The sequence below is a fragment of the Monodon monoceros genome, unplaced genomic scaffold, assembly GCF_005190385.1.
Source record: "Monodon monoceros isolate NGI ecotype Baffin Bay Population unplaced genomic scaffold, NGI_Narwhal_1 Super_Scaffold_19, whole genome shotgun sequence".
NCBI lineage: Eukaryota > Metazoa > Chordata > Mammalia > Artiodactyla > Monodontidae > Monodon > Monodon monoceros.
This window is the reverse complement of record NW_021703775.1, coordinates 4,047,220-4,064,823: the sequence shown is the minus strand read 5'-3', so window position 1 is coordinate 4,064,823 and position 17,604 is coordinate 4,047,220. Positions and strand designations below refer to the sequence as shown.

The 17,604-nt window shown below is 40.3% G+C and overlaps 1 protein-coding gene across 3 annotated transcripts in view; it reads left to right on the top strand.

Annotated features, from left to right (window-relative positions):
• TMEM182 (transmembrane protein 182) overlaps positions 1 to 16,985 on the top strand; it is a 66,584-nt gene extending 49,599 nt beyond the window's left edge. For 2 of the 3 annotated variants that reach the window (XM_029231455.1, XM_029231456.1), the window contains one exon: positions 15,910 to 16,985. In XM_029231455.1, the coding sequence (XP_029087288.1) occupies positions 15,910 to 16,130 (221 nt within the window). In that variant the 3' untranslated portion in view covers positions 16,131 to 16,985. The remainder of the gene's footprint in view (positions 1 to 15,909) is intronic. The other variant, XM_029231454.1, reaches the window with a different exon arrangement.
• The last annotated feature ends 619 nt before the right edge of the window (positions 16,986 to 17,604 follow it).

Sequence of the window (17,604 nt, the reverse complement as noted above, 5' to 3'; positions counted from 1 at the left end):
TCATGATTTGTTTATCGTAGGTAAAAAGCATCTTTTTCTATATCATCATCATTCCATTTTAATTGTGGTTCATGTGCATTATCTAAATACCTTCTCTTCTTTGTAAAACCTGTATCTTTTTTAGTCAGCTTTCTAACTAGTCTAATTCCTGCTAAAAGGATCATAGTACAAATAGAAAAATAATTGAATAGGTGAGTCTTGTGAATTTTAAGACTTTTAAATTTAATTAGGAAATAAAAGCCAGAGCACTAACCTGAAAACACAAGCAAAGGATTTTTGTAACATAAACGTTCTGGGAATTTAGACAAACTACACTACGGCTAAGACCAGACGGTACCTGAGTTGGGTCCATTGCAGCGCCCCATAAAAGGGGCCAGTTGTCTCACCTGAGTTGGGTCCATTGCGGCGCCCCATAAAAGGGTCCAGTTGTCTCACCTGGGATTGTAGTGGCCGTGAAGCAAAGGGACAGAGTGGGGAGCTCTACTGCCTTTCTAATCACTGCAAAGATGGCTCATGCTGTTGCCCGAAGTCATGTAATCAATGATCAATTAACAAATAGTTCCTTTACACACTATTTTTCCATAGTATTGTGCTTAATTCTTTTGCAGAGGGAATAAAAAGAATAATCAGATAGATCCTCTGCTCAGAGAGCTTCAAAAACCACAAAACAGGGCTTCCCTGGTGGCGCAGTGGTGGGGAGTCCGCCTGCCGATGCAGGGGACGCGGGTTCGTGCCCCGGTCCGGGAAGATCCCACGTGCCGCGGAGCGGCTGGGCCCGTGAGCCATGGCCGCTGAGCCTGCGCGTCCGGAGCCTGTGCTTCTCAACGGGAGAGGCCACAGCAGTGAGAGGCCCGCGTACAGCAAAAAAAAAAAAAAAAAAACCCCGCAAAACAATAACAAAACCCACTGTGGGGACCAGGGCCCTCTATTTAACTTATTGGGTCTTTATTTTTGTCTTTTATTTAAAACTCTTTTCTTCACTGAGTTTTCAAGGACCCAGGTTTAGCCATTTGAGCTCATAATTAAAGAAATAACTTTAACAATTGAGATATAATTCACATACTACAAAATTTACCATTTTAAAGTATATAATGCAGTGTTTTTTGATATATTCCCAGAGTTGGGCAAAGATTACCACTGTCTGATTCCAGAATATTTTTATCACGCCACAAAGAAACCTCATCCTCTGCCCCTCCGCCCCTCCCAGTGCTGAGACCACAGATCTGCTTTCTGTCTCTGTGGGTTTTCAGTGCTGGACATTTCATGTATATGGAATCACACAATACATGGCCTTTTGTGTCTGGCTTCTGTCACTTAGATCTCGTAATTGATAATCTCTCTTCTTTACTTCATAATTCCATAAGACCAAACCCCTTATATGCCTTAAAACTGAGCATCTTCTCCACCAAATATTTCTTCTCCCCCAAATCACATTCTACTCTCGGTTTATCCAAAGGTCTAGTTAAGGTGTATATTTTTGAATGGTCTTCCCAGAAACAATAGCACTCTACTAAAATGTGTAAATATTTGTTTCTTCTTCTTCTTTGCTTTTTATAATCTTTTAAAATCTTTGTCAATAAAGGGAATATGTACTAGCAGTAATTTAGTACTAATATTATGGGCAACATAATTGTTTTAAACTCAGAAATGCTCTGATCCTGAGTTTGGTCTTATTAGAGAATTGTGTGTTTCTGTATGTGTGTGTGTGTGTGTATGTGTGTGCGTAGTGCTTTTGAAAAAAATTGTTGGTCATTTTTTCCATTTTATACTTTTTTTGAGAAAATAGTATATCTAAAGAATTATTTTGGCTGAGGACTCTGAAGGGAGATAAAGCATCTGATTTGCACCCATGTGCCTCTGACCACTGGATTCACTTTCTCCAGTGAACTTTGGCTGCAGTGGGTGTGGGTCTGAAGTCCTCTTGGCTCAGGTCTTTATGCAGAAACGCCTTGGGAGGGGCCCACCGTGTTCTGGGAGCCCATCCTGAAAGCCACTCAAATAGATGATTACGAGGATACTTCTTTTTAAATCTGACTTTTAATTTCCTTCATGGCACTATTCTTTATTGTTTTTATAGGACTGTTTATTTCCCAAGAACAGAGAGATATTCTGTTGGATGAGATTAAAAAATTACTGTTTATTTTTTATCAGTTTGGGCAGTAAAAATGGTGTTCTCAGGAATAACTAAAATTTACTGTCAGGTAGCAATTTCTACCATGAGACACATCTTTTAAAGCAGTTATGGGGCAAGTAAATCATCCTCAGATCTGAGTGTTATTGACAGAAGAATTTTCAAAACCTTCCAATTGTCTATTATTAACATCCCCAGATTTGTTAATAGGCAACTAATCCTTTCAGATGTGGAGATGGAAACTTACATACTATTCTGTATGGACACTAGGAAAATATGTGCTAAACACTAGGTTTTTGGGGCAGGCAGCCAAGATTTTTCTGTACTACGTTTAACATGGAACTGTGCGTGTAGTCTTTCACTGAGTTAAACTGGATTGAATTTGTCATGCTTTCTTTGGTTAGATGTTATGTTTTCAAAGCGAAGAGCTCTCTTTCCATGGAACTAGTATTCCAAAATCTCTCCCTTTTAGGGCTTGCCTTGTCATTCCCTGCCTTACGGTCTTCCTTTGCCAGCACTCTGTGCTCAGCCGGGCAGTTGGGAACAGGTGCAGCCTGGGCCCACAGTTTCTGTGACTACTTTATCAGTGCCACAAACAAGACTGGACACTCTCTCTTTATTTGGACAGATGGCCTTAAGAGAGGGCAGAACCAAATTCCAAGTGGTCATTGCTGGGTGTGTGCACACAGAAAGACTCTTTGGCATCAGCAAGAAGACTATTTGGGGGCATTCCACACATGGCCGCGGCATGCTGATGTCACAGCTGTCCGTGTGAGCAAGGGGTGGGATCCGTGTTTTTCGTCTTGCTTTGTCAATGGCTCAGAGATCTGGAGGCCATATGTTGCCACTCCCTGCACTTGGGCAGATGCCTCCTCAGCTTGGGCCATGTGTCCCCCACGGGAGGTCAGTTCTGGACCAAGCACATGGTAATTGTCAGGACGTTATGACACCCGAGTGTGTTTCAGTGAGTCTCATCCACACCTCCCAATGCCTAAACAGATGCTGAATTTTCTTTCAGTGTGGACTCCAGGGGTACTCAGATACAAAGGGCCGACTCGTGTTTTCTCCTAACCCTGTGATATTGGATGTGTTAGGAAAGATGCAAGGAGGCGTGACATTACAAAACATTTGAATTATGTGGAGAAAATTACTGTACAGCTGAATATTCCTAATGCTTGGGCAAAGCGACATCAATACAGGAATTGCTACACAGGAGTAAGATCCCTAAGTATACTAGTAAGAATGAGGATGGGGTCTGGATGTTCTGGGACACTGATATTGGGTGAAAAGACATAAAAAAGCTAGACATTAGTATTTTACCAGCATATCAGGGTAGAAAGATTCTTCTTCCATAATTGAAATCCCCTTTACCTGAATGACAACCTGGGGTTACATTTTTCTGCTGGATGTAGAGCTAGACAGAGTCTCACCTGAGTAGAGGGGCCTGGAAAACTTCTGAATCTTGGCTAAATTCCTTGTTAGAGTCTCACGTTGGTGAGACTACACAGACGTCTTGTAAGTCGGAGGAACATAGAAACCCACACTCCAGGCCCAGGGTGTGTTAGCCGAAGGAAAGGACACCTTTGCTGTGTAATTAGTCCTTTGGAAGGTTGATGGAGGTAAAGTTGTGGCCTGACTCCTGCCCCATTCTGTGACCACAGGGTATGTTTCTTGCCCAGACAGCTGTTTCACCAGCTGTCTTCCCAGCCAAGCTGCTGTTGGTCACCAGGAATGTGAGCGGTGTGAACTGGGGTGAGTTGTATAAACTCTCTGCCAGGTGGGACAAACAGCCTGAGCACGTCCTTATGGGGGCTCAAACCTGCTCCCTTCTTGTCTGGAGGACAGTGCTTTCTAAGAGTGTAGGGATATGAACCCCCTTAAAAACACACTATAGGGAAGGTAAGTGGATATGAAGGGGATATAACATTCTTACATGTAGAGGGCAAAACTGACTCAGAAGTAAACTGGATTTGCGGTTTGTTTTTTTGTTTCTTTAAGAAAGATCCGTGGAGTTTGTATAGCTCATGGTAAACACGACTCATGTCTACCTGAGATAGGATAGATGCGATGGATGCATAATACAAGAGACTTTTTTGCCTTCATCCTAGAAAAAATAGCTCACAAAAGCCAAGGGACTTGTTTCAGACGCTCATTTTCCTTCGGCTGAGACCGAACACGTGGCTCACAGGAGGCACTGGGGGTCGTGTCTTGCTCCTCACGTCTCCCTCCAGACAAAGCAGAACACGGCGGCAGTCAGGGCAGGAGAAGAGTATGTGGAGGAAACAGCCCCAAAGCAGGAAGGGATTAGGGGAGAGCTGCTGACAGCCTAGAGGCAGGCATTCTAAACTTACGAGAAGCACACTCACCTCCCCGCTTACACCTGCTGTCCCCATGTCTGTATGCTGAACAGCCAGCCTGTAAACAGCCGCTGATCCCCGAGAGGCAAAGGGGGCCTCCTGTGTGAGGGGAACGGGCCAGGAGGGCCAGTGAGTGCTCGCCAGCTTTGCTAAAGCTTCCGTCTTTCTTAGCATGCAAGAAGTAGGCTCTCAGGGGAAAATCAAAAGCATCACTTCCCAGTGCGGAACTGAGTATTTCACCAAAGTCCAGGACTTCAGCATTTTATTCAGAGCTCTGGTTTGTTGGAGGTGGGTGGGGGAAAGAAATAGTGATTAATAAAAACTATGTATTACTGATATCAGCCAGATGTACTTTTGTCGTAGAATTAGTGTCTCTGATTTTCGTGAACTGCAGAAGGGCTGCTCGGATTTTCCTTTTGCTCAGGCCAAAGGTTTGGGTATACAGATCTGCTTTCTAAGTAGGAACAGAAGACCCAGTCACTCTTATGTTTCTAAAACTACCTGCTTTGTACACTTGCTTTCTGCCTTCAGTTGTCATATTTGGGACTTTATTTGGATAGTATCAGTATCCAACAAAAATTATTGTGTTGGATACTGATACTATTATCATGTGGAATTTTAATGTCCTTGATCTGATATTTTTTATAGATGTCAAGTGCTAGAACAAGTCAACCTTGGTTAATATTAAATAGGAAAGCCCTTAGAAGAGCTTTTATTTACAAAAATACTTTAAAGCCTTATTTTCTTTCTCAGATAGTTCTTTGAGCATTTATTTCTCTCCATGTTGCTTATTGGTTGAAATATATGTAACAGGCTGTTAGAATCAGACTTGTCCAGACTTGGTTTTGAATAGGAACCAACATGGTAAACACAGGTACACCTTGGAGATACGGTGCGTTTGCTTCCAGACCCACTGTGCTGTAATTGATTAGCGTGCCATAGCGTTATGTCTAAAAAATGTACGGACCTTAATTAAAAAAGACTTCATCGTTAAACAGTGCTAACCATCATCTGAGTCTTAGCAAGTTGTAATCTTTTTGTAATAGTAACATCAAAGATTACTGATTCCAGATCACCCTAACAAATATAATAATGAAAAAGGTTGAAATAGTGTGAGGATTACCAAAGTGTGACACAGAGACATGAAATGAACAAATGCTGTTGGAAAATGGCACCAACAGACTTGCTTGAAAGCAGGGTTGCCACAAACCTTCAATTTATTAAAAAGTGCAGCATCTGAGAAGCGCAATAAAGCAAAATGCGATAAAACACGGTCTGCCTGTATGTGGCACTAAAGTGAGGAAACAGGTTCCCAGAGGAAGAATTCAAAAGGGACACGTCACACCCAGTCCAGTGAGTTTCCAGTGTCTCAACCAGATGAAGGCTGTGGGAAGGAGGGGGAGTGCGAGGGGAGAGAGGAGAGCCAGAGCTGGCTCGTTCCTGTGAGTCCCCACCCTAGCCTGAGCTTGTTGCACCGTCCTTGCTGGAGACAGTCTGGTTCCTGGTTGACTCCTACCCAGATGAGTCGAGGTGTGAGAGGCTCGCTCAGTAATAGCTTTGGTGGAACTTTTCTGAAGACTTGACTAAATGCTCCCCACCCCCTTTAAAAATGTATCTGAGCTGTTTTTCTTTTCTTTTTAAAAAATATTTATTTATTTATTTTTGGCTGCGTTGGGTCTTCGTTGCTGCGCACGGGCTTTCTCTAGTTGCGGCGAGCGGGGGCTACTCTTCGTTGCAGTGCACGGGCTTCACATTGCAGTGACTTCTCTTGTTGCGGAGCACAGGCTCTAGGCACTCGGGCTTCAGTAGTTGTGGCACGTGGGCTCAGCAGTTGTGGCTTGTGGGCTCTAGAGCACAGGCTCAGTAGTTGTGGTGCACGGGCTCAGTTGCTCTGCGGCACATGGGATCTTCCCGGACCAGGGCTTGAACCCGTGTCCCCTGCATTGGCAGGCGGATTCTTAACCACTGCGCCACCAGGGAAGCCCTGAGCTGTTTTTCTGAGAGCTAGAGCAACAGGCCTGGCAAATGAATGCTTTCACTCACATGACATATTACTACGGGGTATAATTAATCTCCACCCTGAAAGGGAGTCTTCAGATGTGTTAGGTGACCAGACTTTCTGGCCTATAAATAGGATCTCTGGTTTGGAATTAATTTGCCATGGTGGAAGGGCAGAATGAGCTTCCATCTGCTTCATTCTCCTTTTCCAAAGTACGTGTATCATTAACATCTACTATTTACCCAGTGCTGTTAAGGCATTTAGTTTGTTTGCAAATATTCTGTTTCATTCCTCACCCTTCCCCCAAACTGTCACTTTGCTCTTTGGTTTCTTTACTAGATTATGTTATGCATTTTCTGAGGCCTTTTTTTTCTCTATACTTTCTCGTGTAGAAGAGAAGCACACGGAGTACAGATTCATCTGAATGATCAGATCAACATAGGCTGGGTTTGTCCTAGGAAGAATTTTTGCTTCCTGTAACGCAGGGGCTGTCGAGGAGGGGCGGGAGGTTTGCTTGACTGGGCAGTGGAAAAAGAAAACATCCTTAATATGAATAAGCCCCAGTTTGGGTTCACCTGATGTTCTTCCCAGAATGTGCCCTAGTGGGGCTGTGAGGTGGCGTGTGCCACCTGGTGGAGAATTCCAGCGAGACACTGGCAGACACATTTGAAGCGACCTTTCCTTCAGAACGGGAAGGCCCCATGGCAAGTTTATTCTCTTGCCTCTTGGCCAGCCCTGAAATAGCCTAGTCACATGAGAAGCTCTGACGCTTTAGAAGATTTCAGAGAACAACATTTCTAGCCGTAGCAAGAGCTCATGCCAAAGCGTAACAGTAAAAGTAGCCAGTGCTCGTTATGCGCCAGCCCTGTTCCACGCGTCTTGCTGAGAACTTCACCTCTGTTAATTCCTCGTGACTGCTCTCTGCGGTGGGCACTTGAATTACCTCTGTTTTACCAACGAAGAAACGGAGACACAGAGAAGTAAAAAACTTGCTCAGTGGTACTCAGCTGGTAAAGTTTAAAGTTTTCTGGACAGTAAGCCTAGAAGCAGGGCAGACAGATTCCGCACCTGTGGTCTTCAACCACTGAGTACTTCCTGAAACTCAGTTACCATCAGTAGACACTTCCTTGGCATTAAATGAAACTGCTTTTCAGATTAAGCCCCTAACTATTTGTAGGGATGGATATAACCTCGTGATCATTCTCTGTCAATAATTGTTTCTCAAGAGAGTGCAGAGTATTGAATATATAGGATGTTTAATGCCTAAAATTATTATACCAATCTAAGAAAGTAATAAATACTTGAAAGATCTGATAGATGATAGATATTACGTAGGTTTGGTTGACTAAATAAAACATGAGGCCAGAAAATGAAAGGGAAGAGGCAACTCATGTATTTGGGAAGTAGTATGAGGAGGTGAGGGCATCAATGAATATTTGGAAATCAGATAGATGTAATGAAAATGTATAGTCGTGAAGTTATAACTGTTTAAGTTATTCAGGCCATCTCAGAAAATTGGGGAAAAATCAGTGGAAAGTGAGTCAGAAAATGAAGAGTGGAGATAAGCAAAGAATGTTGACGGTTGACCATTGTGCATTCGTAGTTTTACAGTTTCTGAAATATGATATGTAAAAGCGAGCATAATTGAGTTATAAGAGAAGGCAATGTGTATTAATTTAAAGAAGAACAAGCTGTTACATAAATACAATTTAAATTATTTTTAAGAACTTCTAGTTTATTTTATCAGAAAAGCTAATTTTTTAATGAATGAAATATGTACTATATGCAAGACTGCTTTGGAAGTATATTACAATATAATAACAAGTATTACTCTTTAGAAAATGTAGAATTGGTAAATTTTCCTTTCCCCATTATATAATGATTAGAAAAAAAAAACAGGTATACATTTAGACTTTGGATGGACCTGTGAGAGTAGATTCAGCCTGCACTAATGCTCGTGTTTCCTCCTCTGGAATGACACATAGGGCCTCTTAGAAGTTGAGAAACGCCTCAAACACTGCAATTTTTAAGATTCCTAACATATTAAAAGTTAACGCATGTCAAGATTCATTTTCATATATTGTGGAATTTTTTAAGTGTTTACATTTGATAAGTCAACGCTCCATGCTTTTAAAATACATACATAAAGGTAGTGGCCCTACACATAACAATTTTCAGATATTATCCAAAGTCTTGTATGAGAATTGGGCTCAAATCAGATAATCCTAATGGACCCCAATGTCATCCATATCGTGAGGGGGCACATAATTCCACCCAAAGGTCAAATCCCTTGCCAGTTCTCAAGGGAGATATCTAAATTTTATCCACTGACTTAAAGCCCAGAGATTCTCTTTAAATATCTGAGGAGCAACTGTCTTTCCAAAGGAGTCCCAGAAAAAAACAGTTCATGGATGGTAGTCTGGTTCCTAGGTTGGGGACCACTTCACAGGGGTTCATTATATAATGAAACTTCATAACATTCATTTTTATGTCATATTTTATATGTTTCAAATAATACATAATGAAAGTTTTAAAAAATTAGGGAATTGAAAACAACCAGTTACAGAAAATCCCTGTGCTTTAGGCACTTGGAGAGCTTAGCCTCTTCGTGAGCACTAGTGCATGACTGTCGAAAGTTTTGTTGGCAAAATTGATGTTTGAGGAGGAGAATGTCAGAAAAACAACTGTGCCCTCGCTAGGGCTTCGTGGGCCTGCTCGGGGTGTGGGGGGAGTCTGGGCAGCTGCGCTCTAGGTCACCGCTGGAACAGCGGTAAGCCCGGCGCCATTTTCTCTTTTGGGAATAAGATCATGTTTTGTAAAAAGGTTTTTTTTTTGCCAATTTTTTTTCAAAACCATTTGCCTAAGGAAATGCTATTCATCCTTGCAAAACTCAATGTTATTTTCATAGGAACTTAATTCATAATAGCCAAAACCTAGAAAGAGCCCAAATGTTCACCAATAGATGAGTGGATACCACTGGATGAATTGGTAGGTTCATACGGTGGAATCCCGCTCAGCCATAAGGAGTAAACTGCAAACACAAGCAACAACATGGATGGATTCTCAGTCATTATGTTGGGAAAAAACAGCCAGAGACAAAAGATGGCACGCTGCTATGATGTCATTTCTATCAAGTTCTAAGGGCAACACTACGCTATAGTGATAGATGCTTTCGGTGGGTGGGTGGTGCATGACGACCCTCTCTGGAGGGACAGTGATACATACGTTCTATTTTTAACAGGTTGTGGCTACATTGATGTTTAGATTTACCAAAACTCATCAAACTATACACTTAAAATCCATACATTTTGCTCTATTTAACTTATACCTCAATTAAAAGGCTGAGAAATAATGAGAAACAGTAAACAATAAATACATGGAATGCTTTTTACCCATTAGAAAAACCTTCAGACCATTGGAGCTTAACATTATACCTTCAGACATTAGTATGGGCTAATGTAAGAAATGTTTGTATGAAGACTGTTGGTGTCTCTTCCTCAAAAACTCCTTGTGGGGACATTGTCAGTTATGTCCTTCAGTGTTCCTATGCAGATCTGCAGATGGCATTTTTAATATATTTCTTCATGAATTGCTATGATTCCTTTTAGAAAATGATAGTAAATACGTAGCTCATCAAGTGTCCTTTTTGTTCTTTCTTCTGAGCACGTCAGATCTAGGCTTACCATTCTATGAATGCTGCTGTCCTTAGCATCCTTACCCACGCTCCAGATTTTTTTTCTTTACTTCTATACTTAGGATGAACTCTTGCCCTGCCTTCCAGGCAGCTCCACCTGGAGAAGTAACCTAGTCTCCTGCTGCCTCCTTGGAATAGTTTCCATATTGTAGGATATTTTGGAATGTCTTCAACCTAATGTGTCACACCTGCTATCAGGGTTTCAGTTTGAGTTATGCCACAGGCTAAACTTTTGATCTCGGTAGACAATTAACTACTGCAGACCTCATTTCCATCCTCTGAAAATAGACACGATGAGTAAGCTGGTGTTATCATCCCTAAAATGTTATGAAGCTTACTTTCTGGTTCTGTATAGATGCCCTTGCTGAAAATTGCCCTGTCTCCCCAGTGTGTGTGTCCTCTGAACAGAGAAAAGATGAGTTCTCCTGATTCTAATTTAGTATTCACTATAACTTCCTTCATGAAGCATTTTTTTTTGACTGTGGGATTCCGCAGCCTTTCCTATGGCCACTGAAAGCCAAAATGAATTTCCACTGAATTTGTGTGGAAGCAAAGAGGCCAATGGATCATCTGGAATTTATGATTCTTCCCCAAGTAACCAATAACTGTCCCTAATTCAATCTGCTTAAGTACATTTCAAAGGCAATTCAGTTACATCTAAGCAGCTAAAGATCAAGTTTATTGTTTTTCAGTAACTCCAAAAGGCTTTTTTTTTTTTTAAATATAGGTATATGTACTTCTAGGCAAGAATATAGGGGTTTGGCATTTGCCTGTCTTTTGAAGAAGAAAGTTTTCATTTCTGTGGCTAGCTTTTCCCTAGGAATGCATTTTAAAATCCAGTTTTTATAATACAGTATAAAAGATCTTTCTAGGGATTTCCCTGGCTGTCCAGTAGTTAAGACTCCACGCTTCCAGTGCAGGGGGCATGGGCTCCATCCCTGGTCTGGGCACTAAGGATCCCGCAGGCCCTGTGGCAGCGGCCAATAAATAAATAAATAAATGATCTTTCTAGTATGCCTTCTTTTCTGTTCTTATATCTAAATAAATAAATAAATGATCTTTCTAGTATGCTTTCTTTTCTGTTCTTGTATCTGTGGAATATTGAAGACATGCAGTTTTATTTCTCAGTCTGTGACTTGGCGTTGGGGAAATCCTTTTGGTTTTATTTCCATGTTTTTTTATCATTAGCAATTGCGTCCCTAATTTGTGACTGACTTTTATGTGACCTTTGTTTCAAAAAATGTTTTCCAAATTGAATGTATGACATTTGTGAGAGAAACTGTGCAAAAATCATAAGCTTGAATGGCTCTTCCCCACACTGCCAATAAAAGAGACCCAACATGTTCTTGATGTGACAATTATTTGTCCATTGTTTCATTGTGGTCACAAATCTCCGTGGGCTTTGGGACCATATTTTGATTATGCCTCCATTGAGCAATTTGATGAATTTTTGTTGGACTTCAAAAGACATAAATTTATAAAATTCAACAGGAAATAAATTATGCTTTCAAAATATATGACCTAATTTAAATATAACTTCATTTAAAACAAATTATTACCTGAATATTAGCAATATTTTCTCTTCCTGCTAAAATCACCATGGCAAGTGGGTTTGAAATGTAACTCACTTGTCACTCAAGACCGTTACTGCTTATGTTTTTATGAATGAAGGTCTTAAGATATCAAGGGAAAAAAAATTAAGATTTTTCCATAGTATTGGTATTGCCCCAGAGGGGACCTTCAAGATTTTGTTTCTTGTTTTGAAATATTTTCAGACTTACACAGAAATTGTAAGTCCCTTCACCCAGAGACTCCATTCAAAGTTTGCTAATTTTCCCAATAATGTCTTTAATAGCAAAAGAATCCAGTCCTGGAACATGCTTTGCATTTAGATGTGTCATGTGAGTATCCATCAAACCAGAATAAATCCTTCTTTGACCTTCATGAGCTTGGCTCTTTTGAAGAGTACAGGCCTGTGATTTTCTAGAATGTTCCTGAATTGATTTGTCAGCTGCTTCCTCATGATTGGATTTAGGCTCTTCATTTTTTCGCTGCAGTATCATAGCAGTGATGCTGTGTTCTCATTGAATCTCATGAGGTGGTGAGTGACATCAGTTTGTCATGTCCTTGGTGATATTAACTTTGATCACTTGAGTGAGGTGGGATTTGCCAGGTTTCTTTAGTGTGAAGTTACTATTTTTTCTTTATGACTAATATGTGTTTTGTGGGAAAAGACTTTGAGCCTGTGTAATGTTTATTTCTCATCTAAATTTCATCCACTAGTTTTAGTATCTGTTTTTTCTTCTTGCCTGAATTAATTATGACTTAAATGATTGCCAAATGGTGATTTCTAATTCAGCTATTCCTTCTACATTTATAAGTTAGCATTCTGAAGGAAAGGCATTCCCTTCTCCCCACTTATTTATTCACTCGCTTATTTATATCTCTGTGGGCTCATGTATTCCTGTTTCATTTGATGAGATGTAATGGGCCTCTGTCACTATTGTTCTCAGAATTGGCTAGCAGAAGCCCCATGATCTGGCTTCTGAAATGCCCACATTATTCTCTGAGCACATCTGTACTTTTTTGGTATAACATGATGTTCCAGATTCGTGTGGTACTTTCTGTCCCAGCCTGGACTCAACTATTTCTTAGAGATGTCCTAATTCCTGGTATTTAGAAGCCAAGATCTGGACACTTGGTGTCCTCCATGCTACTGGGGATTTGTTGCTCCCAGACCCTCTCAGGAAGCAGAGCCAGAAAATATATCTAGGTACATACACGCACAAAGGTATATTTTAAAACAAACATATACTTTTACTTCTATATTCATTCATTTATCTATCTAAAGCCATAAATTCACACTGATATATTCAATTCTAAAAAAAACACCATAAAGTTCATTCTAGCTTTCCCCCTTTTCAAATTTGTAACTCCCTTTTCAGGCAGTGAAGAACTTGACTCCAATTAACCTCAATATATGTATTTATTTGAATAGCTAGCTATAAGTACCAGTCTCCTGACTCTTAGCCCCTTACTTCATGCAGGCCCCCATCATCCATTTTTGCTGCCATAGTAGCTGAACCATTGGCCTTTGGTATAGTTTCTCCATGTTTGTTAGTTCATTTTCCTTCTGTTTATCTGTCAGTCTTTACCTACACACACACACACACACACACACACACACACACACACACACACACGTATACATATAAAACACTGGCAATTTAACGGGTAGGGAAAGTAGGGAAGTGCTGTTTTACTCCATGGGTATAATCATAGGCTGATCTGATAGGAATTAAATGGACTATATCTCCAACTAGTGAACAAGTTAAAAAGTTGTAGTGATAGAAACAACTATTATTCATTGCTTTCAGGCTGTAATTGCTCTTCAAGTAACAGCAATAATTAAATATAAGTTAATTCTTCCTTATTAAGAATCATCTACATGATGTCCTGCAATACTTTCAAAAAATACTCTAAATTCAGTAATGGGTTTTACAATTTTTGAAGAAAAGGTGTATAAATCTACTGGTTTTTCACAAAGTAAATTTTTAAAAATGAAAATACCTGAAAGCACAAGAGATTCACATGATGCAAGGAAGATTAAAAAGAACAGGGGGCTTCCCTGGTGGCACAGTGGTTGAGAATGTCTGCCAGTGTAGGGGACTCGGGTTCGAGCCGTGGTCTGGGAAGATCCCACATGCCGCGGAGCAACTAGACCTGTGAGCCACAACTACTGAACCTGCGCGTCTGGAGCCTGTGCTCCGCAACAAGAGAGGCCGTGATAGTAAGAGGCCTGCGCACCGCAATGAAGAGTGGTCCCTGCTTGCCGCAACGAGAGAAAGCCCTCTGACAGAAACGAAGACCCAACGCAGCCAAAATTAAAAATAAATTAATTAATTAAAAAAAACCCATATCAACAAATAATAAAAAAGGTTCGCAATGTGTTGGCATAAGGCAAATGGTATGCAAATAACCAAGCCAAACCTTTACATTAGCAGAGCATACTGTCTGTATATTTTCTGAAAAAATGTTTTGAAATGCTCAGAGCTGCTAGACAACACATGGCCTCACCATATTGTTGTCAAAATCTGAGGCACGGCTCGGCTCTGTGAGGAGTTTGCTCGCGGGCTATGGCTTTACTATTTTTCTGTGATACAGTTGTCGTTCAGTGGTTAAATTGCTCTATTCTGTGCTCCGGTATTTGCATTTACATTACAGACAACAGAGTGAAGGATGGTTCTTATTAGTGAAGCATCTACATTGATTCTTCACAGCTTTGTAGTTTGTATCATGATTAGGAGAAAGTTTCAGCTCTGATGCTGACATACTTCAACATACGTATGGGCCCTTCTTCCATGTTTACTTGTCAAGATTCTTTATGAAATTGATGACTCTAGAGGGAGAGGACATCCTAAATGCTGTAGGAGCACAATTAACCCCAGAAGAGTGATTGATGGCTAGGTTTGTAAAAGCAACTCCCTCCTGCCCACGTTCCCCAGCCTCTGCTTCTGATCACAGGGCGGTGTTTACCTTCTAGACAGAATATCAATTAGGATATGGAGATTTTATACCTGATGGTTCAGTTAGTTAATTCAGAGAGTACAGTAGATCCTTGACGAGTTTGGATTGAACTTTTGGACAAATTGCAAGTGTCCTTAAGTATATTTTGCTTTGGGGCAAATTCGTGTGCGGGGCCCTCACTCACCAGTGGATCAGCTTAGCAGGCTCTCCTGAACCTGCAGCTCAGTGCAGTGGTGTCGCCTCCTTCTGTTGCTACAGTAACAGTCACATGGAAAAGCATATGCTTAGTAGTATTCTCAAATTTTAGCATTCATAAAGCTCTTCTGTCATATTGCTTGTTAAGGTCAAGGGTCCAACACCGTGGTACTTCTCTACCCTTATAATTCCAACAATATTTTTGAATAGGTGGATTGCAGTTACATTGAAATGGTTGATAAATTATCTTGCCTTCTAGTTAGTGGTTAAGCATTTTCCATCCCTCCCTCCCTCCTTCCCTCCTTTCTTTTGTTTAATAAGGCTCTTGATCTCAAACCTGAGGTTTTATATTCCACAGAATGTTTCTTAAAGAGTCATGTATATTCTTTTACATTAGTTCAGTGCTTCCATCTCTGTTCTTGTCTGGTACTTACCTTGGCTTCTATTTTCATTGCCATATGTAACTGCAACACCAGTTAGCTGTGTTATAATAATATAACAAAAGTCAGAAAGACCTGAACTGAAAATCAGCTATGAAAACTACCAGCTGAGTTTGCATATACTTAAAACTGTGGGTTAATAGTACCTGTTTCACAAGTTTATTGTACATATTGAAAGAAATAATGTATAGCAGTGCTTGTCACAAACGAGGCATACAGTAAAAATGGATAAATGTTAGAAAATAAATTCCGCTAGGCAGGGATCTTTGACTCTTATAGTTCACAAGCACCTAATACAGTGCCTGGCACACAGTAAGCACTCAGTAAATACATGTCATCTGTTGCCATTTTTCTTCTGCAACTATAGCCCTCACCACAGTGCTCTGAAAACTAAAGATCAATGATGTGCCTATAAAGCATACAATAAAAGGTCTGACACAAAGTAGGTGAGTTAGCTAGAATTATATTTTTATAGTTATATCATCAGGCGTATGACTGGTCTGATATAGCATTCTTGGGCAGACATCTTCAGAAAGGCTAAAGGTCTTTTGTTTTGTCCTTCTCAGGCATCCTGTTTTCCTTGGTGGTGATGCTGTATGTCATCTGGGTCCAGGCAGTGGCTGACATGGAAAGCTACAAAAACATGAAAATGAAAGACTGCTTGGATTTCACCCCTTCTGTGCTGTACGGCTGGTCATTTTTTCTGGCCCCAGCGGGGATATTTTTTTCTTTGCTAGCTGGATTACTATTTCTAGTTGTTGCACGGCATATTCAGTTACATCACTAATCAAACTGTTGCCACCAGTATTTTCTTGAGAGATTTTAAAACAGAGCATTTTTTTAAAAATTTTGTCTCCATGATCCTAGCATAGAATGAGTTGATGTAACTTTTTAGCTGCTATGTGAATTAGCCATTTTACTTGGGATCTTCTCTAATAAGAGGGTCCTAGAATCTCTCCAGACTCCATCTTGCTTCCATCTTATCTAAGTGCTCTCAAGAATCTAGTTTTTTAGGGAACAGGTAACATGGGCCTTCCCTTCACTGCACTTGTTAGAGTTTGCGGGTAACAAAGGCCTGGCAGTAGCAGAAAACAGTCACCAGGGGCAAATCATGATTTGAGTTAAGCGTCCTCCTTGGCATTCACTTCTGCTGCTCTTAAAAAAATTCTTTGGAATCCCATATCTGATAAGAGGTTAATATCAGAATATATTAAGAACTCCTACAGCTTAACAAACAACGGTAACAACAACAAAGCAAATACCAGATTTAAAAAGGGGCAAAGGACCCGAGCGGACGTTTCTCCAAAGATGATGTGCAAATGGCCAAAAAAAAAAGTCCTTTGGAGATTAATTAAGAACAACAAACAAATGTTGTCAGAGAATTTACTCCATTTCTTCTCCACACACATAAATATCCACATACACATGTACTGACACCTGTGAGCAGATTATTCATTATTTAAAAATAGACAGCAGTTGCTCTTGTAGCAGGGGCTGCGTGAACTCACCAGTTACAATGGGTCACAACAAAAACAACATGTACTTATTCCGCTTTCTTACCAAAAACAAGTTTGGTTATGTAACGTATTCACTTAATTGTGCATGCTTACATAAATCTTAAACTATATTTAAAAGAAGCAAATCTGTACACCAAATCCCATACAATGAAGATTGGATTTTTATGAACTTAAAGTGGGTTAATTGTATATGTAATATGGTTGAAAACATGTAAAAACCAAGCGCCTTCACTTTGTACATAATTCTATTCGATATTTTTAGATTTCATTTAAAAATTATATTGCTAATATGTTCAGCATGTGAAAATTTATTGACGAAATGTGCTTTTAATATGCACTCAACTATAAACTTTAGAAATACTTCCAGATGAGGATAACAGCCTCGCTTTATTAAAGACCGTGAAATGTGAACTTTTCCCAAGATCTTATGGGTTATAGTTCTGATCATTTGATTCCCTTAACTGTCGTCTCTCCCTGTCTTCAGCTTTACAGCAGGTATGTTAACATTTACAGATCTGCTATTTCCTTTAACGTCTTGGAAGATAACTTTTTGGGGATGGTTGTGGGAATGATTCTTTATTATTCACTAGAGTAGACATTTTGCATATCAAAGATTTTTGTTTGGCACTAATGTTGACTGAAATCAAACCCATCTGAGAAGCCTAGGTCGTATTTGCATTTTGGAAGCCTCCTGACAGAGGAGTTCCCTGTTAGTGAAGGAACAGAGGCCCTGCGCGCTGTGCG